The sequence below is a fragment of the Bombus vosnesenskii genome, unplaced genomic scaffold, assembly GCF_011952255.1.
Source record: "Bombus vosnesenskii isolate JDL3184/JDL3185 unplaced genomic scaffold, Bvos_JDL3184-5_v1.1 scf7180000013267, whole genome shotgun sequence".
Lineage (NCBI taxonomy): Eukaryota > Metazoa > Arthropoda > Insecta > Hymenoptera > Apidae > Bombus > Bombus vosnesenskii.
Genome location: NW_022882927.1, coordinates 5,772,714 through 5,797,070, shown reverse-complemented (window position 1 = coordinate 5,797,070; position 24,357 = coordinate 5,772,714). Strand labels below are relative to the sequence as shown.

General features: G+C 35.4%; 3 protein-coding genes across 13 annotated transcripts in view; all 3 read right to left on the bottom strand.

Annotated features, from left to right (window-relative positions):
- Positions 1-101: 101 nt before the first annotated feature.
- Positions 102-9,096, bottom strand: LOC117230760 (R3H and coiled-coil domain-containing protein 1). Of its 6 annotated transcripts, none has more exons than XM_033488513.1 (9): positions 8,874-9,012; positions 5,757-6,019; positions 4,515-4,661; positions 3,041-3,174; positions 2,839-2,959; positions 1,817-2,750; positions 1,494-1,734; positions 1,186-1,422; positions 102-1,093 (listed from the first exon to the last, which is right to left on the bottom strand). In XM_033488513.1, the coding sequence occupies exons 4-9, from the start codon at positions 3,102-3,104 to the stop codon at positions 1,029-1,031; spliced, it is 1,662 nt and encodes a 553-aa protein (XP_033344404.1). In that variant the 5' UTR covers positions 3,105-3,174; positions 4,515-4,661; positions 5,757-6,019; positions 8,874-9,012; the 3' UTR covers positions 102-1,028. The 6 variants fall into 6 exon arrangements, with proteins under 6 accessions (XP_033344404.1, XP_033344405.1, XP_033344402.1 ...); XM_033488514.1 differs by having other exon boundaries at positions 5,757-5,895; positions 8,874-9,011; XM_033488511.1 differs by lacking the exon at positions 5,757-6,019 and having other exon boundaries at positions 8,874-9,096.
- Positions 9,097-10,399: 1,303 nt separating this feature from the next.
- On the bottom strand, positions 10,400-13,126 carry LOC117230761 (polycomb group RING finger protein 3). The gene is made up of 5 exons (XM_033488517.1): positions 12,906-13,126; positions 12,266-12,556; positions 12,027-12,172; positions 11,808-11,951; positions 10,400-11,737 (listed from the first exon to the last, which is right to left on the bottom strand). The coding sequence occupies exons 2-5, from the start codon at positions 12,540-12,542 to the stop codon at positions 11,612-11,614; spliced, it is 693 nt and encodes a 230-aa protein (XP_033344408.1). The 5' UTR covers positions 12,543-12,556; positions 12,906-13,126; the 3' UTR covers positions 10,400-11,611.
- A 638-nt stretch (positions 13,127-13,764) lies between these two features.
- LOC117230758 (fibroblast growth factor receptor homolog 1-like) overlaps positions 13,765-24,357 on the bottom strand; it is a 112,874-nt gene continuing 102,281 nt past the window's right edge. For 5 of the 6 annotated variants that reach the window (XM_033488506.1, XM_033488505.1, XM_033488509.1 and 2 more), the window contains 9 exons: positions 22,104-22,442; positions 21,130-21,522; positions 18,591-18,778; positions 17,831-17,963; positions 17,008-17,496; positions 16,274-16,772; positions 15,958-16,098; positions 15,764-15,869; positions 13,765-15,539 (listed from right to left, as the gene is read on the bottom strand). In XM_033488506.1, coding sequence (XP_033344397.1) covers positions 15,432-15,539; positions 15,764-15,869; positions 15,958-16,098; positions 16,274-16,772; positions 17,008-17,496; positions 17,831-17,963; positions 18,591-18,778; positions 21,130-21,522; positions 22,104-22,442 — 2,396 coding nt within the window. In that variant the 3' untranslated portion in view covers positions 13,765-15,431. Of the gene's footprint in view, positions 15,540-15,763; positions 15,870-15,957; positions 16,099-16,273; positions 16,773-17,007; positions 17,497-17,830; positions 17,964-18,590; positions 18,779-19,688; positions 19,871-21,129; positions 21,523-22,103; positions 22,443-24,357 lie in introns of all 6 variants that reach the window. The other variant, XM_033488504.1, reaches the window with a different exon arrangement.

Here is a 24,357-nt window from a genome sequence, read left to right as displayed (position 1 = left end):
ATATTTTTATTCCCTTTTTCTTTTAATCCTCTTGTCAATTTTTGACAAAATTCTGCAATATAATATACAATATAGATAACATATTCCTTGCATACATTGACTAGGATTTGGCAATACATATCTTTATTTCTCTGTTGGTAACAATTGTATATAAAAATACAATCTGTGTCAAATTCATTTTTTTCTCTTAGTAAATCTGTAATTCCTGTTGATATATTGTGATTGTGCGTCAAATCTTTAACATTCATGTAACAGATTTATATATGTATATGTAATATAATAAGTGGCATAATTCGTAACTGCAATAATCTTACATTGCATATAATAATAAAATGCCACTTCATATTTCAGTAAAATTCATTACCCTAAAATCATAACTCTGTGAAGACACGTTGTGATTACATGTCATTGTAGCATATCGATGTATGTCCACGCACACGTGCTTGTGTAAAAGGATATCCTCGGTTTATATCATTCTAACTTATTGTCTTGTATTACAATTGCACAACACAGCATTGTTTATCGTGTATATATAAATTTATAACAAAGAGGCAACTGTCGAGGTAAGAATAACTGTATATGTATATCATAAAACGCTTCTACATCTATGTTCTTTTTTATATAGTTTCCTAATATGTCAAGGCTGTAAATCGTCCTCATCTAGATGTTTAGTTAAAATGCTTTAATACCCTTCCATTAGAAAATAGTACAACAGGCACGCTCATTCAACTGGTCTGAATATTATGATATGCATAATATGTAGAAAATAAACAAGCACTGGAAAGTTCATTTTACCAGTCCTAAACAAGTATATCCGTTAATTGATACTTTTGTCATGCCACACTCATCTATTGGCAAGCAATTTCCCGTGTTCCCAAAACCAATCGCCAAATCAGTTCGACAAAAATGAGTTTGTCAAAAATGAGAATAGATGAGTAAGGCACAAATTCATGTAAATGCCATAAAACACTTACATAATGATGTAAATAATTCTCAATGTATGAACATTATATTTCCAACAAATAATGCTACTTTTCAGGTATAATGCCTTCCCAGGCATCTTCTCGCTGTTTGTTGGCTAATCTACGTTTTTCTAGAAACAAAGAAAAAACAACTTATTTCTGCTTTTTTAAAGCTTTTTTAAGCTTCAAACTGTGAGAAGTGTTTTGTGTAAATAATACTTACCTTTAGCCTCACGTAATACATTTTTCTCATGTTCGCGTTCCTGCCTAGCAGTAGCTAATTTTACACCTAAAGCACCCGTAACCAGTCGTCTAGCTAATGCCGCGCAAGTTTCTGGACGACTTCTGTACGGCTGTAAAAATTCCGCGCTCCTTTTTGCTTTTGTTTTACTCAAGGCTGTGGCCTCGCTCAAGGGTCGTGTTTTAACAAATGGATGGTCCGAAGCCAATACTTCAGCAGCTAAAACCGATTTAACGGGTGAGCACTTGTTACTGATAATGTCGGTGTAATTTTGACTCGTTTCTAATTACCAACAAGAGGACTACTGAAGACTCCAAGACAGTGTGTGTCATCTACCCACTTTAGTTCAAACCCACCATTCTTAAAAGGACTAAAAACAGCTGCTAAATCGCTGGTTTTAAATTCTGATGGAAAATTGTAAATTTCAACAACATGAGCAAATTCGTCGCTAGATACCTCGATGTGTTTAGTGTACGGTTTGTAATCGCTTTTCGGTTGTTCTATCACAACATTACCAACAGCCGCTGTTAACTGAAATAAAAGTAATTAACATTAAAAAAGTACATAGTTTTGTCGTTTTATGTTGGTGAATGGTAAATTCATAAATACTTGCCTCCTCGATAAGAGTTGGATCTAGACAATCACCATTATCGTCGAATAAACTGTCCCAGTCACATTCATCCCTATTAATCTTTTTAATTGGTGGAGAAGGTGGAGGTGCAGGTTTACTTTTCTGCCGCACAACCTTTTTTACTTTCTTCTCTGGTAGTGCTGTAGGAATAGGAATAACTTCCTTATTAGGTTGTTGTGGTTCTTTCTGTACACTATCTGAGATAATCAGCACGTTTGATACCATATTTCGACGCATCATTTGCGTGTTCTTTTGGTTTGTTATCTCGTCCTTATTTGAAATTTCCGAATGTTGTTTGTTATTTGCATTTGAATTAGTTACAACAATATCGTTATTACATTTATCAGATCTGTCTATTTCTTCATTAACATTAACTTCACTATATATACATGTCTCAACTGAGTCTATGTTATTGTTATCTTCATTAGAATTACTAGAGATTTCTTGCTCTTCAATAATTCCTGAATGAAATGTATCAGTTGTCTCACATTTAGTTTCAGGAGCAGTAGTACCGTCTGTATCATTTGGCACATCTTCATTTAGATTATCTAACTGCTTAGTTGTTATTTTATCACTAGTTTCCATCATAAGTCCTTCTGGAATAACAGAAGAAGTCGGGTCCTTTGGATCTTCTTGCAGACAGATATTAATTTCAGGTTCATCATTACTTTGATTATCATCAAAACACGTATTTAGTTCCTTTTGTTCACATTCTATACTTTGTTGTAAACTAGAATCTGTTTCTTTGATATCTAAACTTGATTTTGATTGGCCATGAGAAGCAGAGGACGGATTGTCCTTAACTGAACGACTCGCACGAATAGATTCTACTGGCTGAGGACTCCCTTCTGTTTCCAAACTTCTACGATGTCTTGGTACATAAACCGCGCGATCTGGCCTTCTCTGACGAGAAGATCTTAATAAAATTCAGTTAAAGATATTTACAATTTATTCTTTGAATTATAAGAAAGTAAATAGACGGAAGTATTTTTACAATTTCTTACTTTGCACTAGATGAATCTGCAGCTGCTTGTATTTGAACTTGGTCCATATTTGTTTGAAGTTCATTTCTGGCCCTCCTAACAGCTGGCGGCCTATAGATTTCAACCGTTGGCGTTGATTTTACTAAAAGTTCGAATGACAAATTTAATTAACTTTACACTATCTTTTTCAGATATGAAGTTTTCAATATAAGTTTTTAATTACCTTGTCTTTGAATTCGTACGCGTTCTGGAGATGCGGAGGGCGATCGTCGACCTTCAATGCCCATCTCGAACAAGGTACCAGTACCTTTCGTTATACAACTTGTTGTACACTGTTCACCATTCAATTTTGGGTCCCTTGAATATTGAAAAATAAAATATTATAACCTTGTTATTTTATAATTAGTTTGATACTTCTTTTTTAAGTCGGTTAAATAGTTTTCTGACGCGTCTGAGTACTACGTCACGCGACCTTGAGCCGGTCAGTTTCACTTTCGTTTACTGCTGCTACGTCGTAAGAATTTCATTCTTGTAAACTCATTTCGTAACAGTATTAGAATCGTCTGTGAATTTCGCGTAAATCTGATTCAATCTAGAACGAGTTCTACTTTCGAAGGAATCGAGCATTAATATAATCGTTTTTAAATTAATCGCGTTAAAATGATATTGCATCTTATGCGAAGAAATAGGTGTATTCCGTGATACAAAAACATTGAGAGTTTATAATTTAGTACTTTTACTAACTTTATAATAAATCTATTAAAAATTAATCCATTTTTACATAAAATCCACTTCATAAAATATACTATTAAAATATAGTAACAATTTTTTTCTCCAATTTAACACAAACACTATATATTTATCCACAATTATTACAGAAATCGCTGAACTATAATTGTTATCAGAATGTCTTCTTTATTGATAGGTTATCGATGGAGGGGCATCATTAAATGATTCACAACAGGAAATAATGAAATCCTACACTTTGTGATTTGTTCAGGTGATATATCACTGAAACGATTGAATGTAATAGCACTTTGCTAAATGACCACGGGATTGTATCTAGTTAGTTATCGAGAGAGGCATGTACGTGCTTGTTTATATCATATACAGTCAGTTGTAAAAGTCTATAGATACAATTGTAATCACAAAGGAAATGAAAAATAAACTTTGCTACAGAATCATCTATACTTATTCTCATTATGCTCAGTATACTAATGTATTTCTTGAAGAAATCATAAATATTTAGATTACGAAGATCTTAAAACGGTTATACCAGTAATTACAAAACCTTTAATTCCATTACTGCTAAAAAGATAGTAAACTGCAATTGATACCTATAGAGAGCTATAACGTACCTATAGACATACGTATATACATTTATATATTTTGTATTTCTTCAGTTCTTTTCTTTTTTAAATAAAGACGTAAGGAACTGTGATATTTATTTAAATATACATTTAACTGCAATTAATACAGAATTGGATACCAAAAATATTGTAGGATCTAACATCTTGATTACAATACTTCGAACTTGATGGTGATGACGAACGAAGACCTTTGTGATGCACTGTACGCAACATCAAAGGCTTACTTCACGAAGCAAGATCGGAGTGGTGGGGATAGCAACGGTCACTTAACGAAGCAATGTCACTATACATATAATACATGTATCATAACAATAGGCACTTCGATACCTTATCACGTCACTTTTGTAACACACGACTGTCCGTCTGGCAGAACCCTGGCCGATCGAGAATGTATGCAGATCGGCAAAACGGTCCTGCACCAGCTGGTGTATAATATATCTTCGATAGTTGTTTACAGGTGGAAAGACGAGTACCCTGCAAAAGTGAAAAGAACGCGTTACGATCACGGCTGAAAGTGAGACTGGACTGAGGACGGGTGAACGTAACCGCCTTGCCCCGGGCCACTTTGCCCGTATCCTGTCAGATGAACACAGGCAGGCTAACTTTTACATAACATTTCACTTTCTCCTTCTCTGATTTTCTTAAAATTAGAGCCATCCTTGGTCCGAATAATCACGTATCATTTCGGCCATTCCACAGACACATAATACGGGTATTTGCATGAAAAAGTTGGGCAAAGATGTAGGACAACTTTTTAGTAAGAAAATATTATTTTAAAAATATTTTCGCTCGGATCATATACAAGCCACATCGATTAACTTCATCAATATTGTTTGATTTTTAATTAAACACTGATTACTTGTTACGATATTAAAATTATGGATCATGTAAAAAACAATTTCTTGATTATTCTTTCATCATTTATTTCGAAAATTTTCTCCTTGCAACTTACATAACTATCTATATTTAAACTCTGATTTTATATAAGATATTTCATGCCTAAATGCTTCCTCTGAATAATTCTCCTAATTTAATACTATTTGCTTAAGGCTCTCCAAATTTATCTTTATGCTATTTCGTAGAGCAATCGAATGACTCAACTGTAAACTTTCGAAGTACTTCAATGCCGTACGTACAAAGAAAAAGGTCATTAATAATTTATTCGTAATGTATCCGATTCTTTTTGTGAATGAAAATTTTGCAAGCGAAACAAAATTTCTGAAATCGACTTTTGGCCAACTTTCCGATACAAATTCTCCATTATACGCCGACATCACCGCCGTTACAACCGTGTTACATTTCACATACATAATCAGATTTCATGGAAACCGGCTATTACGTTCAACCGGAATAAAACGGTCGGATAAAGGCGGAATTTATTATGTGTAACGTCGTAACCGGATGTTTTTAGAAAGCATTGAGAGCATTAGAACAGGCGCAAGCAATACACAAAAAGTAGGAAATAGGAAACGAACTCTCAAGATCTAGTGGAGGGCAATTTCAGTCTCGGTAGATAAATAAAACTATCTAGACCAATATGGATGCTGGAAAACAAGATAAAATTCTCACCTTAACGTCGTTTCACGATAGTTAAATTACATGCCAACCGTTCAGGTGGAACGAACCATGTAGCGTGATAAATCGGGGTTCTCTGCGCTTCTCTTTCTCTTATAGCCAGATATGAAAGCCGAGAAGAAAAAGAAATCGACTGCAACAGACCGAACAAAACAACCGTTCCACGCTATCGTCTGATCCGGTTGATGAATCGTCGTTCCAAGAGTAAGATCTATGTTAATTACGTTTCAGAGACGACTAAATCGACGAGCCTTGAACTACAAAGAAGAAACAGAGTCCCGTGCGACTCGTAAGTGTTGCGTGGTTCACGTAATCATGCGTATACGTGAGCGACATACGACGAGAGACCGGTTGCACTCCATAGATTAACAATTATTCGTGCCATTCAAAATCGACCATCTGTCCCCCTGACGCGTGATTTCAATAATTAACGAGTTTAGGTGGCAAATGACGTAAGTGAAAGAGGTGAGGATTTTTTGGGTTAACACACGTATGATATTTTTGACGCTTACATCGCCGTTATTGGGCTTCTAATATTTACTACCTTCAGAGATATTGAAAATTTTATAGAGTTAGTTAATCTTCCGAGTAGTTTGCGTTCTTTTTTTTTAATTATAGCAAAATTTTCGCCAAAAGAAATAAATTTTCCTATTTGTCATCTAAACGTAAACAATTATTCAATATGGCGGACGATCGGGGCCTTCTTTCCTTTCCTTTCCTTTCCTTTTTATTATCTTATTTCTTAAGCAAAGTAATTATGACATTAAACATTTTTTATCGATAAAATATCTACAAATTGTATTTTAAAAGTTTTAAGGATAGAATATGTTTAAATACGAACGGTCCATGAAATATTTATGAAATATTGGAACTGCATATTGAATAATCGAAGAACTGTACATATTACGGTATTCTTATATAATATGTGTTTGTAGTGACAGTTAATCTTGTGTAACCGTATGGTACATTATTTTCGTTGTCGTTGATGGAGATAATACGTTCCATTAAAATTTACGTTTCGTAGAAATTTTCTTTTGTTATCTAACGACGTACGCAACTTCCGCCATCTACGGAGGGCTAATTAACCAATAACCGCAACTTAAAAACTTATTATGTATTCCCATCTTACTGCAATATTCTAAATCAAGTGCAAGGAACCATATGATGTTAATTAAAAACAGAAATGTTAATTAGAACTATTGATATCTATGAAACGCATTCTTATTTTCTTCAGGCAACCTGCCAATGCGTCACAGTTCTTTTATGTTTCTCAAAACACTATGTAGTTTGCTAAAAATATAAATGTACAGCGAAAAATAAAACGCGTAAACGTTTGAAATGCGCGGGGAATTTGAGAAAAGAAAAAACGGTCTAATGTAATGGAACAATCTATTAGTTATAAACAAGAAAATCTATGAATATTTTTATCACGCGGCAATTGATTGTGATCTCGTTTCATTTTTTTACACTACTTAATTTATATCAAGTTAATTTACGAAAGAATTTCGATTTTATATCATTAATAATTGAAGAATCGAAATGTTACACTCGCAGTCAAAAAGATAACACATTTTGTAACTTTGATAATATGTGTGAGATATGTATGGAAATACAGTCTTTCTTATGTACATCTTGTAAAACAAGCTTTTTGAGTCGATGTTAGTAATCCTTAGATGTAAACATTGTACTTCTTCGAATGAACAAAAAGATAGCATAATAATTTCACATGGCCCTGCTAGATGTAAATATTATTACCACGATGTATGGACAGAAGAAAAAGTTTCAAGCAGCCGACAACTAAGATGCTAAGGAAGCATCATGGTATGGGCAGGTATTGGTTATCATAGAAAAACGAAAATTGTCTTTGTATAAAGTTGCATGAATAGTTAAAGGTATATTGAACTGAAGATACAAACACATGCAGTAACAAGTACTGATAAAAATTGTATATTCCAGTAAGATAGTACTGTCGTTCAACAGATAGTTATAAAATATTTTGTTGATAAAAAAAAAATGGGCGTTCTGTAACGGACAGCAAGATCTTCTGAATTGAAAATTATTGGGGAGAGCTTGCAAGAACGGTTTACAGAAAGGGGGCTCCACAAAATACTAACATTGTATTATTTTCAGTAAATAGAAGTAAATTTTCATTTTTTCGTAGTATGTGTTATCAGTTTGACTCATTGAATTCTTGTAGTTTTTTAATTTTACGGGTAAGAAAAACGTATTTATACTCCGAGAGCATTTCATATTGTAAGTTTACATTCAAAAGAAGTTTATTATTTTTCTATTTTTCTTCATTATCGAATAAAGTTTTACGAATTTACACATTGTGCTATTTTCTTGTTCAGGAGTGTAAATGATGTAAATGCTAGATGTAAAGATCTTCAGTGCAAACAAGAAGTATTGGTTTATAGTCAAAATGCATATTTACGATTGTCTTAACAGCGCAAATAAATTAATCAGCGTTCAAATTTGTATTTAGTATGAAATTTATATTTTTTCAAAGTCAAAGTAGCCTGTGTATATGTATACCTTAATTTCCGAATATTTTAATCACTTGCAGTAATACAGACCAATATACGTTGTCTGGAAGACAACGATATCAACCATTTACCTTTAGTGCAAGATATTTATAAATACTGCACAGAGGCCATAAAACACATCAATAACAAACACATTGAACACTTTTCAACAGTTATATGGTATCCTAAATCATTTAGGTTATAAAGTTAATTCTAATTGCCTTTGAATTTCAGATTGTATGTCAAGGATACAAATAAATTTAACATAACGCGTCTCTGCTAACATTCTAAACTAAATCGCCAATAAAAATTGCGGGCTATCAAATCGATTCTATTTATGACAGCGTATATTATCTCATTTTCTTGCGTGATTGACAAACATCAAGTACTTTTACATTGTTGAGATATATCTTTAAGAGATTTAATACCGATGATTCCTCGGAGAAAACTTTACGTTGTAGTATCATAGACGTTCGTAGAAATTGAAAGTGAAAAATGTTTGAAGACACGTTGTGAAAAGACCGTGTGATCTAACCTTTAAAGGCGCGTCGTTGCATCAGGAAATGTGATCGTTTGGCTCTCCTACCTTTTCCGTTTCTTGTCCCTTGAAAATAGAGTCACGTCGTGCTCCACGTCCTCGGAGAAGAGGCTATCTTGCAAGCTCATTTATCTGCGAAACTGCGCGCAGATCGGACATACGAGAAAATTACTGATACTCAGAATTAAATTCATAAAGAGTTCAACGAATCCACGTTTACCGTGTTGCTGCAGTGCAGCCACGGTCTCTACTCGACGCACATTGACCATAAACTACCTTAGAATGTATCGCGCATGCGTTCATTTGCTTCTGCCTGTATAGCTACTGCGCAGGCGTACCGTTTTAAATCGCGAAACCATTTTGATACGAAATTTTACGCGCGGAAGTATCGTATCGAAATTATTATAAGTTTTACATTCTAATTCATTAATTTCGTAATATCTTTTTGTAAAATGGAATTGTAAGCATTTGTAAGGAATCTTCTTAGATTTGGTAACATGAAATGTGTTTTGATGATGAAATTAGCTTAGTTTGGTGCAAAATTTTACCTGCGTAAATGTGGTGTTTCTTTCTATGCGTTTCGTCTGAAAAATTAATGTAAGTTTGTGTACTCTAATCTATTGATATCGTAATATTGTTTCGTAAAATGGAATTGCAAGCACTTATAACGAATTTTTTGACTGAAAAATACGAAATGTGTTATCGATCGAGAAACTAAGGATTGCATGGTTTTTTACGTGAACATCATTATTGCATAACTGTATGATTCAAGTTCTCTCATTCTTTTGAAAATATTTGAAAGGTGTATAGAGACTTTCTAAATAGTGGGGCAAAGTAGCTTTGTATTATTCGGATGGAATTAGTATTCTGTGGATAAACCTTCTTAGCATCTGTTTGGTGGCCACGCAATGTTAGATAATAATTTATCGCCATTTTGTCTGTAATACGATTCAAAAAATTCGTTACATCATTTCAACAGACTAAGATATTTGAAAGAATTTTGCAACTAGACTACAGATGTTTATGCATATATTATACAAATTTATAGATGTAATAATGTACAAAATACACGTAATGTTCAAAAATATATAAAATATTCAAACAGTAACTATAAAAAGTGACTGATAAGTGTCAATACTTTAAGGGACGAATCTACACATTAAAATAAGTAAAACACGTCATATGAACTCAAAAACCAAGATACGTAGAGCAAATGTTCATATAATTTTCATTATTTATTTTATTATGTAGATTCATTTTCTGAAATACTAACATACATCTATAAATCACCCTGAATTTGCACATTATATTTGTTATAGTATTTATATATTAATTAATTAAATGCAAGCACAGTAAGGTTCATATTATTTAGTGATACTTTCATATGACTACAAAAGTTAGTATAATAACAATTAAATATAGAACCTGATAAAAAGATGTTTCATTGGAAAATAAGAATATATGCAAATATTTTTTGTAGCCACTGCATACAAAGATATAAATTTGCATAAACATTCGCAGTTTATAAGTTTCTTACTTTTTTAATGATAATTGAATTCTCGTTAATCGATTCAGTTGATACTGTACAAAACATAATATTTATTTAATAATTTATGGAGATACACACATAGTGTACAACATACAAGCCTTGGCATTCATAAAATGCCGTTACTTTGTAAAGTAAACTGCACTTTATTTATTTCTTCCCTCTAGAATATTTATATACAATCACACGACTTTGTTTCCTTCACTTTACACTGTTCGCCAAAACAAGTTCATTTAAATACTAAGCGATATGTGGCCCTGCCTGTTTCGTTCAACGCATCGTTGTCCTTATCAAATCCCTCGAGAAAATATGTTTGATAAAATTCTTTTGTATCCTGGTATTGAGTGAAACTCGGGGCCTGAATTAGAATGTGTACAGCGCATAAACATACAAAGTTAAAAGGGTCCAAATCTTCCAGTACTTAGACCCAGGTTATTTTTTCCATTTTTTCCCCTTTCTCTCTCTAATACAAAGCTGTGTCTACGCGCAATATTCTGTCAAATATTCGGGATTCTGTCAAAAATATTCTATATACAATTAGGGTATGTATAAAAAGAAATCTACGTCTTAAGATTACAAGAAGAAAGATAATCTTTTGTTCCGTTGCCATGTGCGGGAAAGCAACAAATTTTTATCCGTGACACATACCGATTGCTATTTCTGTATCTCCGAACTAAAAACATTACTTATAAAGGATCGATACGAGAACACGCAAGGCGCGTCACGGTAATATAAAACTAAATATTTAGAATCGCATTTAGCGATACTGCCAGCGAACGAAAAAGTTACCTTCTCGTTGTCACAGTGTCGCTATGATTTCTTCATCTACTTATATTTATGCGTTACACAAATATAGATCAATAATTCGTAACGAACATTAGAAAGGCGAGTTAATGTAACTCAATCGAAGATAATATGCAAATGATCCCAAACTTTAACTAGAAAGGAATAAAATGATAATCGAATGTATAGAATTGCTATTGTAACAATATGCCGTGTTAATGATTATTGGTAATCTGGTTAAAGCAATTCTTTCTATTGCTGGGATAGAAAATTGCAGGTGTAAAGCAACTCTGTTTCGTCGCAGGAAATTATTCTCGGAATTAAATTTCTTTACTGTGCCAAAAACACAGAAATAAGTACTATGACGAGCAATACACGGATAGAACTAGCAAACGTATAAAATAGGTACAAGATTTTTTGTGATTTTCATCGCATATCGAACATAGAGATATTAGTCTTATATGTCTATTCGTGGTCTATATTGTAACCTTAAAGGTGGGTCCCGGAACCTCCATCTTGTTACATAAACAAATTTCAACGTGTGGTCCTTGCCTAATAATTCATCATTGCACAATATATCAATCTGCAAAGAGCATCATTAATTAGTAATGCAATATAAATTATGATATGAATTTTTTATAATTTTTACTCACATCCCGATATTTTTCCATTCCATTTAACACTTTCTTGGCAATAAACTTTTTCAAATGTGTAATGGTTGCTTGGGCAGAGCACCTAATAAATCTTCGTTTTAAAGTTTTCAAGCTTGTATTTATGCATTCCAAACATACGTTAACCTGTGAAAACATTTGCTGTTTATAATTATCAAAACTTATTCAAATATAGAGTAAACAATTTTTATCTCTCTTTACCTGCTCATCAGTACGGTGATAGTCTGATTCTGCATGTGCATCAGCTGTTGCCTTTTCTTCCTCAACATCTCCAGCATTTGGTAGGATATCTTTAGGGCAAGGTAAACCTCTGGCTCTATAAAATTCTCTTTCCCTTTTAATTTCATCTGAAGATAAATATACCAGATTAATCGTGTTGTCAGTTATAGAGAATTTTTAAGTTATCTTATCAGTTTTATTAATGGTAAGACAATGCTAACTCTCTTGAAGATCAGGAACTAATTTGTAGACAATATCCTGCATAGTTCTGTCAAAGCTAATATATTGGAGGGGATGTGACTGATGTATGACAATTTGGCATGTTGGACAGGTATGCTTCTCTTCTAAATGTTTTACTAGACAGCTTTTGCAAAATGTGTGTAAACACTCGGTAACAGTAGTGGCATCTATCAAGTATCCCTTGCATATCTTGCACGTTATGTGGCTGTTCAGTGTTTTCAACTTGATTCTCCTCTCCATGGCACTGGTAATCACCATTTAATAAATATTACCTGAGACATCATACAAATACGATCAGATTTCAATGCTATCAAATCGTTCTAAACCTGTTACTTTATAAGACTAAAATCTTACACAGTAATTCACGATACTATTATTTTCCAAAAAAAAAAGAAAAAAAGAAAAGCTCCAAAGTAACTGTTGACATAATGGTACACGAATGACATTATTATAGAAATGGCCAAAATTTGGCAATACGTAAAACTCATAGAATTCGTTCTACTGACACATGGTTTAAATCGTTTAAAATTTGTAAGGAAATAAAATAAAGGTTATTACACAACGATCTGAAGGAGAAAATAAGTACTGAGCTCAGTAAAAAGTGGGTTATTGGATTCTAACCTGAATGTCGAGTGTTAGCACACAATGGCAACTATCACTCGTGTTATTCGTTAGGAAGTTTCATTCGAATGGTCCGTATTATTCTTGGCATCTTTTGTCGTTGAATCGAAGCAAAATGGAGGAATACAAAATTAAACGTTCGACTAAAAACCTGGTAAAAACAACTTAGTGTAAATGTGACTCATGACAACAAAACGAACTGATCTCAGCGCCATCGTTTGTCTTATGGGTTAGCTTATGGACACGCGGTTTCGTTTGGTGGTGGGGAGTTCTCCAATGCCCTCAATATGTCCTCGATCAATCATAAACTAATTTGTTTATTCGTTTAACCGTGTCGATGCATGCATATCTATTTTTTACGCGCGCGTGACTCGTTTGATTTCAACCTATATTAATTAGAGATACTTGAAAGGATTTTGTATTTGTTTCTTTTCTTAATCGTAAACATTTAATAAATATGAGTTAGTCATACGGTTTTTAGCTTAGTTCATTGTTCAACCTTAATTCAGTAATTAATATAGTTTATTAGTTATAATTTCGTTTTCTGCTACGAAATGTTTTTATAACCGATTATTATGTATATAACATTAAAAGAAAAATAGCATTGAAGCAACCTATAGCATTATGATTTTCAGCCCACTAATTACAATAACCTTGGGGAATTTTCTCAAAAATAATAATTTAGTAGTTGCAAAGATTCGATTTAGAATGACGATATATATTTAGATTGTGAAAATTCGTTCGACGTTTCTCAATCCTTCTCAGAATCCCAAGTTTGTAACATCTAAAATTAATAAGAACCATGAAAATTGCAAAAACCATGCGAAAACGTCTGGAAATAATAAATGTAGACATTGAGTAATGTGGGTACAGTTTCCAGTGATTTATTCGAGACGAAACTCACGTTACAATAATAATCCAATATTTATGCAGACTATACATACAATCTACCTTGGTAAATGCTGATTTACTGGCTACCTTTAGGTGCTGGGTAACGAAACGAAAAAGAAAAAGTTGAGAAAAACTTTTAAATAAACAGATCGGTGCTATGTACAAAGAATCTTCTCTCATTTTTGTATATTATTTTCGTTGATCAATTGATTAATCTCCATTCTATATTTTACACGTATCTCGCCTCATTCGTTCTATAATAATACAAAAAAAAATAGTGTTAACGACATCCTAAAATACATCCTAAGTAACAATATACAGAGAAATAAATTATCTACTACTAAGCACCTCTCGCATGCACCATTTATACATCTTTATGCATTTTACATCCACGTGGACGATGCAATGAATTTTCTCTCCATCATCTTCTTCTCTATCTTCTTTTTTTCAATTCCTTCTTCTTCTTATTTTTTTTTTTTTTTAACATTTGTCATGTGCAAAATTGTCTTCCGTCGTATTGTCAAGAAACTGTACAATATCCTTTGAATCGTTCTCGTCCCTCCTCGACGAAGACACTCCCGTTCGGATCACAACGTAGAAACTCGCGTGTTAAAAAAAAAAAAGACGATTAAAAACTCGACGAATCGTATCATTCACTTACAATCTACAATCTTCTTCCATCTTTCTACAAAAATTCGAAGATTCGCGCTCGTTGTCCACTAGAGTCCATTCACGTAGAAACGCTAACATAATACATATCATTATACTTTAATAACCGAGTTCGAGCTATGTTACAGAGAAACGTACAGGTTTTATTAATTGACTAGTTACAAACACTTTTCGAGATGATCCTGTAGATCAGGTATCTCTTCTGTGCAAACCTGATGCACCATATACATATATATGTACGTGTTTCTTCTTCTCTTCATATTAACGAATACAAGAAGCCCTGGCGGAACTTTCCTTCCATCTCCTCTCTCTCTCTCTCTCATTCTCTTTTCATTCATCTTCCCAAGGCACTTATCAATGGCACGGTAGTATAACATGTACAAAATTGGACGTGAATATTTTGTAAGAAATTTTATTCTTTATTATATATCTCACGCTTCGGCTGCCATAGTAGTTCAGGTGTGCAGCAAAAGTCTTCGATACGATTCTGTTACGACAGAAACCTGAGAAACGCGTGTACGTGAATCACGTGGAACAAACGCACGTTCCATAATAGTAATCGATTTCCCAGGATATGAAGATAACAGGAAAATAAATACAATGTTGTTCGTAAGAAAATCAGTCTCCTCGAAGGCCGGAGTTTTCTTCCTCGATCGTTACTTTCTTCCTTCTTCTTTTTCTTCTTCCTTAAATTCTACGGAATACGCGCTAAACAATTCAATACTGATTTATATTATTTGGCGTGTTCGCTAGGTCAGTCGGTAGATCGACTTTCGTTCACCAGCGTTCTTCGACTATAAAATAGCTTTCTCTTCTTCGTGATCTTCGTTCGTTCTCTTCTTCGCATCTGACCCCTCGTCCTTCTCGTGCTTCTATCTTCTGCGCTTCTTTCGTTCGTTGTCCATTCCGGATCTTTCTCAGAGTTTTTACACAATCTTCGGCGAAAACCGATCGTTCGTGGGATTTTCACAGTAGGTAAGGGAATTTTTCTTCGCCCTCGTCGTCGTCGGCTTCGCTGGACTCTTGACTGGACGGCGGCGTGTCTAGCTGCGGGAGGCCAAGGTCCAAGTATTCCTAAAACGATACGTTACATCGTTCCTTAAATTCCAAACACATTAGGATTATTTTGAATATAACTGAGATTCGAAGATTGGAAGAAATAATCGAACGACCGAGTAATCCTCGCGCAAGGCAAACGAATGATTATGTAAATCATTGAAGCTTGGAAATTCTCTTCTGCTTGAAAGGAACTTCAAAATCTCAGTCTCGATTTTCAGAGAATATTTCGAGTTTCTTACCTCGTTCGCAGTTATCGTTAATATCCTATCGAGATCCTCGACCAGTTCCCCAAACATTGGTCGTTCGTTAGGCTGATAACTCCAGCAATCCCTCATCAACATGTATCTGCAACGTTGTTTCGTTTTATTAGTATCGCGTATTAGTATTCCGTCACGATGAAAAACGCATGGTAAATTGTAAAAGTTGCATTTACATTTCGATGGAGCAACACGGTGGTTTCTCCATTCGATGGCCAGTTCTTAGCAACTGGAACAATTTTTCTACGGATGGTACGGACGGATATGGGGTACCACCCAGTGTCATGATCTCCCACAACAGAATCCCGTACGACCATCTGAAACATTACGACGATAGACTCAAATTAGTCAACGAATATAAATGATACCAGTGTTAGGGACACTTTGTTAGACGCTATCAGACTCATTCGATTTTATACTTTCGAAAAGATAAATAATTTTTTACAACAAATGAATATTTATCCAATTACTAAGAATATTTCTTATACTCACACGTCGGACTGAGTGGTATAAACTCGATGGAAGAGAGCTTCGGGTGCCATCCACTTAACCGGAAGTCTTCCGTCTGTGGTTTTCCTGTAGTAGTCGTGACAGTGTATGTCTCTAGCGAGACCAAAGTCAGCGATCTTCAAAACATATTCATCACTGACTAAAACATTCCTGGCAGCCAGATCCCTGTGGATACACCTTCTGCTCGCTAAATATTCCATCCCTCTAGCTACCTGATAGGCGAACGATACTAGGTCCTTTTGGGTGAGAGTCTTTTTCTCTTTTGGTTCTTGGCCAATGGTCGGTTCGTATCCAGAGGAAGGTCTGTGATCCCGTAGAAAATCACGAAGGTTTCCATGCGGAGCGAATTCTACGACCACGTACAATGGCCCGCCTTGTGTACAGGCTCCTAACAGATTGATTATGTTCACGTGCTTGCCGATCATCTTCATCATCTCCATCTCAGATACCAAGTCCATCATTTCCGCGTCGGTATGACCCTCTGTGGAGAAATTAGTCACTGGGTAATTAGGTCAAATGATTGGTGTGTAATTGGCGATTAGATTTTTTGCATAGATCAAAATTATTTTTAGACAGTTTTGATGAAAATCGAATGAAAAAGGAGTTCGAGCGAGAAAGAATGAAAAACGTGAAGAAGGAGCGAAGCTAGCAAAATCATAACGAGGAATTCAAGCAACTTCGAACGATCAGAACGAAGCGTCGGATAAAGCGTCTACCTTTCAGCATCTTCACAGCTACGACGCAAGGAATCCCGGGTTTTCCAGTATTTGTTTGCGCCCTCACGACTTTTCCAAATGCGCCTTCGCCCAGGGTGTTTCCCAAAGTCAAATGTTCTCGTGGCAACTCCCAAGCACTGTCCACCGGAAGTTCGTACTCCGAGATACTTCCTCCATTGCTGTCCTCCGCGGCGACAGTCGATTTTTGTTTCTCGATCTTCACCACGGGCATCAGCAACGGTTCCTGAACGTTCTGCGCGTTTACTAAGTTCTGCTTCTCCACGATCACTTTCTTCGTCCATTGAGTCACGACTGCGGCACGTGCCGTCTCTATGGCCAGCAGCTTCTTCATTTTCTCGCGTTTCAGACGATGGAAAATGTATATTACCACCACCACGCCCACGGCGAAGAAGATGAAGAGGACAGCGGCGAGAACGTTCACGAGAATTTGTGGTTTCGCTGTCAATGGTATTCCATGGTCCTCCAAAGCTGGAGAACGAAGAAATGTTTATTAGAATTGGGGACGATGGACAGACCAAAAAGGCAAGATTGTTATAAGGTGTTTGAGTATGCAAATTTCTTGGTATACGTTTAGAATATTAGAGATACTTCTTTAATTTTATAGAGAAATTTCTACTGTTTCTATTTTTAGGCAGAACGCGATAATCTTCTTGCAAATATAGCAAGATAATGAAGTTTATTGGACAATTTTGGGAAAGAGCAGAATCCATTGCAAAGATGTCAATTATATCTCTTTCTAAACATAACTAAGGAACAAAACTAAGGAAAAGGGATTTTTATTATTACAAAAAGTTTTAAGTACATTCGACTACTCGGAGATAGGCACTGCTGAAGGTTTCTCCCAACGCGTTCTGCGCTATGCAGGTGTACCACCCCTCGTCCTTCTGTGTCACGTTGTATAGCTTCAGTACTTCTGGATTGTCCGCGCCTTCCGCCTGTTGGAAAGAATTCAGTAGGATTTAGAGAAATGGAGGATTACAGCTTCGTTGCTTTGAGTAGGAGATGATTTAAGTAAGGGGATGATTTGGCAAATGGTTGTAAGGTTGTCTTCGATTTTAGTTATGGCATAGTTTCAGTTTAAAGAACTACAGAGAAATGATCTTCTTTATAAATATGAATCTAACTGCAATTGAATGAAAACTAAGCGATTCTGATACTTGAAAACGTACAAAGATAGCTTGTAAATAAAATGAAATTTACTTGCAATCTTATCATACTGTGCAATTTAGATCTTCTGATGAAAGTAATATTCTGTTCCATAATTCTACGTTTCATAGCAATGAGAAGAATAACACTATGTTTAAAATGCAAAACTGACGCTTATGTAATAGTAGCTCAGACTTTAACAGAACCAATGCAAAATCGAAGAACATCGGACAACAAGAAAAAGTTAGAGTTAAAGAAAGTGTTATTAGGATCGTAAACAAGGAAACTTGAAAAATAGCTTTAGCCACATTTAAACTTTAAATTAATTTTGATCTATTGACGACACAAGAAGCGGAAGCGTATAAACGAAAATAAGAGTGTGTTGCATGCAATTTCAAGTAGTTCTACGTGCCCACCTTGACCTCCACCCGGAAACTTTGATTGGTTTTGTTGACAGTGTCGAAAGACGTGTGATAACCGTGATACCATTCGAGATGACGATGCGCGTCCGACAGAACCTCGCAGGTCATAGTAACGTTGCCTCCTATCAGAACGGTCGTGTTTCTTGGAGGCCTGGTCAGTATCGGCCGATGTTTCACGCTCTCTACAGGAAAAATAGACCCAACCACCTTTTTTACCAAGCTCCAGTGTATCAGAGAATAGAAAGAGATGAAAAGAAATCTCTCGAGATCAAACTATTGCATCAAACTTGTATTACAGAGATCGAATATTAATAATAACGATTATAATTATTTTCATGGTTTAAGGAATTCTATGATTATATTTCTAAGATTTCGAGAATTAAGGTTGTACAATTTTTCTCATCATTTTTGAAGATTCTCAAAGACATTCAAATAATTTCAAAGTAATCAAGAACGAAGAAAATTTAAAGAAATTTTGTGCGCGTTTGTGTGGAATATTAGTTAGTTCGAGTACTTTTTAATTCATTAAGAACCAAGGAATGAAATAACACGTAAAAAATGTCTATTACATCATGTCAGTTTCTTCTATTACGATCTTTCTACAAGTAAGCTTGATCTCAAGAGACCTCGATCGTCGAATATCGAAGAAACAGATCGGAAGAAAAAAGAAGATAGAATACAGCAACATGACATTATTAAAACGTAAAAAAAGAACAAAATGAAACAATCCACGTGGCAGCACCTGAAATACCAAACGGCACATGTTTCCTTCACCGTATCGTTAGTCACTAGGATATTATTTAAAAATCGCCGCAGACAGTTCACATATCACCAGAATCCCTTGGAATCTGTCTTGTTTTACATAAAACCTTGTATACATTATTATACATAATCATTTTATACAAGTAGTGTTTAATTAAAAATCAAGAATTAGAGCGATAATTAAAGATCCATGGAGAAGACACAAGAACCTCCACCACCTAAACAATATGTACAGTTCTTATTCGAAAGTGGAGAATTAAAGCGATGATTATGAATCCATCGAGAAGACACAGGAACCTCCACCATCTAAGCAATCCGGTCTGTCTGTACCTGAAGAAGAATGCCGGTCGGTGAATTCTCCTGGTCACCAGGGTACTCGACTACTTTCAGCCATTGTATATACGGTTCGAGATCGGACACGATCGGACACTTGAACGTCACCGTGCTGTTCACCGCCGCGGTTACGTTCTTCGGGAAATCCACGTTGATGTATGGTTTATGAGGGAAACGCTCTATAGATGCAATGAAAATTCACGACTGTTTAATGTCGTGATCCCTTCTTTTCTATGCTAGACGCTCGTTGGAAATTTCTCATCGATAGTATTTCCAGCGGAGCACGTTTATGTTAATCATGGCTAAACTGTGGATATTTATACTTAATTTAAAAAATAAAACCCGAGTAGAGAATTGTTTTACTCAGTAAAAATTACACTCTCAATGTATCAAATTGCTCATAAATGTATAAAGATCCGCAGTTTATTTATGACAATCTAATGTGCTGATTCCTTTCGTCGAGCGAAGAACGTGTAGCAAGCGATAATGTAAAAAGATATGGAATTTTTAGAAACTTTCCTTTAGAAATGTTCTTCTTTTATGCAACGCGATCGCTGGAAATTTCTAATCGATGGCATTTCCAGTGAAAGATGGATGGTAGATAGTAACGTGAGAAATGTTATGAGATTTGATAAGTTTGCAATGATCCAACGTCGTGATTCTTTTCTTCGTGCTACCCGGTGTCATAGGAATCTTTCAATGGTTGGTATTTCCATTGGAGAAGGTGCAAATGGTAATTTAAAATCATTTGATCGAACATAGAAATTGCACAGTGATTAATGGTCGTTAATGTCCTTCTTCGAAATATCCTTCTTCGATTGTTATCGTTGATTGTTACTGTTCCCAATGAAAAATAGGTGCAAATTGTATGGGTTTAAGAAACCTTCTTTCTTTACATAATCACTGAATATGTCGTAATATTTTCCATTGAAGAACGTATAGCAAATGATAATATAAAACGATATTGCGAAATTTAGAAACTTCCTGGTCGCTGAATACCGCGATTCTTTTTTCATTTTAAAACCTACAACATCGTTCCACTGCAGCTTACTTCGTTTATTCTAACTTCGTCGCAGCTAATTCAACAAAAGCTAACTAACAGAAAACACAAATTTTTGCTTCCCCATTGTACTATCGTTCCCCGAATTGCTTTAATGAAAAGAAAATAGACGGGAGATCTTTCCAATAAATAGAAGAAAAAAATGAGACACTCGTTTACTCACTGACAATTTCAAGGCTACATTCGCTTTCCCATTATACATAGCATCCTTCCAATAAATAAGAAAAAAGAAAAATAAATAAAAAGCACGATGCACTGAACGCGGCTCACTGACAATTTCAACATTACACTTTACTTTTTCATTTCAACGTTACTCTTACTTCTCCATTACGCTGTACGTTTTAGTAAATAGAAAGATAAAAAAAATACGATACTCACCGACAATTTCAACTTTGGACGTGCGATTGATGCATCCCAGCTCGTTGCACACCACGCAAGTGTAATTGCCGCTGTCTTCAGGCACTAGATCCTCCAATCTAAAGGTCCACTTAGACATAACCACCGTGCCAAGCGTTCTTTTTGGTTCTTCGTTGTTCTTGTACCATGTGATGTTCGGCCTTGGGTTGCCAAAGCTTGGACACCGTAAACGTAACATGTTGCCAGCAGGTTTCACGACCACGTTTGGCATCTCTACGCTTTTATTAAACGACGGTGCTCGTACGGGAGCGGTGTTGTTGTGTTCACCGGCTGTTTCGTTCTCCAGTTTCTCGTTGTCCAGGTCGACCTCCGCGTTTTCGCTTTCCAGGTGCAACGATCGCGTTTCTGGCAAATCTGTGACACCGAGATTCGTGTTCTCTTTCATTCAGAATTAATTCGACAAATTAACTGGAGGATCTAGAATTGACTCGTTTAAACGAAAGATAGCAGCGTCAGGTTAAACTTGTAATACTTGAAAAGGGACTTTTGGAAAGGGAAGAAACATTGATTGGAATTTCGCATTAAAGGGAGTGGATTTTTTAAGTAATCTGACTTCTTCAAGTTTACGGATGATACAATGCAGGAAGAGCGAAACGAAATTATTTCTACGAATTCCTAAATTATTTAAAACCAAAGGTTTCCAAAGATATTTTGAAGCTGTTTGGAATTTTTAGAGATTTCCAACGATATGAAGGTGATTTAGAATTAACCGACGAAAGAGGCGCAGGATAGGTAACGTTATTATCCTTTTGCAGAGCTAAGGAATATTATTATCGATTCTTGCGCTATAACTTTCAAATTATAAATAACAAATTACGTAGAAAATGTAACTAATAAGCGATCGCGAATTTTTAATCAAATTTTGTTTGATATCGTCGATACAAAGTACGAACAACTGTCCAAGGTTGAAAAGCGAAGAAAATCCGAGTACTAACTTCTCGCTTCGATTTCCAATTCGTTCGTTTCCTCCTCGTGTCTTTCCAGTCTCTCGGTTTCGTGCTGGTATTCGTCGTTCTGCAACAATTCTATTCGTATCGTCACGTTCCTCCATTCGTTCGTCATGTTTGATCCAACCAGGCAACTGTACGAATCTGCGTCCTCGGGCTCGATGTACTTGAACCTCAGCGTCTGTTTCATTAATCGAATTCTTGGCGACGATGGTCGGAAAATATCGTCGCCTTTGTACCAAATCGTCTCCGCGTTCGAACTCGACGAGCATCGTAGGATCAGCTTCTCACCGATTGACACAATCACCGTGTCGGGATGATTCAGATCTGTGAAACGAAGACAATTCATATTTCATATGTTTTATTAAAAAAAAATTCATATTATCATTTATTTATTATTAGGTCGCATTGGTAAAAGTAGCCTTGATACAAAATTATGTCGGGTTTGAATACATAAAATACGAAATAAAGTTCATTATATTATTCTTTTAGTTATCGTTGCGAAAGTCATTACATCACTGTGGAAAAAATGTAGCATAAAGTAGGAATTTTAAAATAAAATTGTAAAACCAGTCAATTTGAGTGGTGTGGTAGTTCTAGCGTTAATTGTATCGAGCGATGTAATTCGAAGTTTCGCAATGAAATTACAAGCTTGTCGTACGACGATGCGAAGATCGTTAGGTATCTCTTCAGCAAAACACGTGAAAGCTGTATTAATGGGATTCTATCCAGATTATTTAGCGCCACAGACGCGAAACATGGCTCGTAGTACTCTTCCTCGGCACCAAGTTCACGAAAGATAAACCGACAGCTTTCGCTACTTGGCAGCCTAACGCGGATTCTAATTCGATTCTTCCGCGAATCGTGGCCGTAATAAACGCCGCTAAAATTGCGCCAAAGTATAGCAATTCGATATTTCACGTCGATTCTCTTAGCTACGCGCAACTCACGCGTAGAATCCTTTATTTAGGAAAGCAATTCTCCATTGCGATGCGTACTTAATAGCGGACACATGGTATCTTCACAGAAGGGACGTTCTGAAAATGATCCGCCAAACAAATGCCAAACGAAGGATAACGCGACCTTCTGAATTTTTGCATCTCAGTTTGATCTTCGCTGAGTCGTAATTGGCGTCTTTTTAAGAAGCAACATACGTATATCGTGTTGTGCGTTAATTAAAAACCGCTACTTCTAATTCGAGGACGCAGTACCATTTTTGGAAAACTTCAATTCTTCCAAGAATCATTTTCTTTCTTATTTAGAGCGTCTACGAGTAAGCCGTGGATTTTTATGGATTTCTGAGAAATGTAAGATTAATCAACGAAGTTACGAACGTTCGAAAGATTTTTAAAATAATTATCATCGACACACAACATTTTAAACACGTTTCTCTTAGGTCTGTTATTTTTCAACACGGCGTTCACGGTACCATAAAATCTACTCGACCAATTGGCTCAAGATTTGGTGTGAATCTTCCACGCGTATATCGCTATAGTCTGAACAAGAACAAATTCCATACCTTCCTTTTTTCTGTTTATTTAAGCCTTTGAATGTTAAAGAAACATGGAGAGGATCGACGATCGAACTTCATAGGGTCGTCGTTCTTTTAATTATCGACTTTTTGCTTTCGTCCTAGTTTCGTGATACAGTTAAACTCATCCTAATTAACGATTTCCTTGCATTTTTTATTTTAAACGACTAGAACGACCGCAATCGTGAACTCCATGAGACGAGGTCCTTTTGCCAATTGCGTACGAGGGCATACAGTGCCGTCAATTTTAATTTCTTCTCGACAAGAAAAATGACACATGCTATTGACATATGCAAAAATATACTCTGCAAGTTTCATTGCAAACACTGTTACAGTTTTCTTTGTAAAAAAAAAATCAAACAACCTAACAGGAGTATCCTCTTGGCCAATTTAGAAACAAAGAAAGCTCAATCAACAAAGACCTGCAATTAATATACAAAGACCAAAGTCAAACCTGAAATTCACTATGCTATACTACGATATATTATATCAGGTTATTTATCGTGTTATACAGTATATTAATATCACGTCATATTTCCCTATATTTCATTACAATTATGTCAAACGTGCACGTTTGTAACAGAGATCGTACCAGACTTTGAATCTCGTTGCGATAAACAAATAATAATAATAATATACAGCGTGCAAGAGGAATATTTGACGAGGATTCTTTCAGTATTACGTATTCAGAAAAATACGAATTTCCATTAA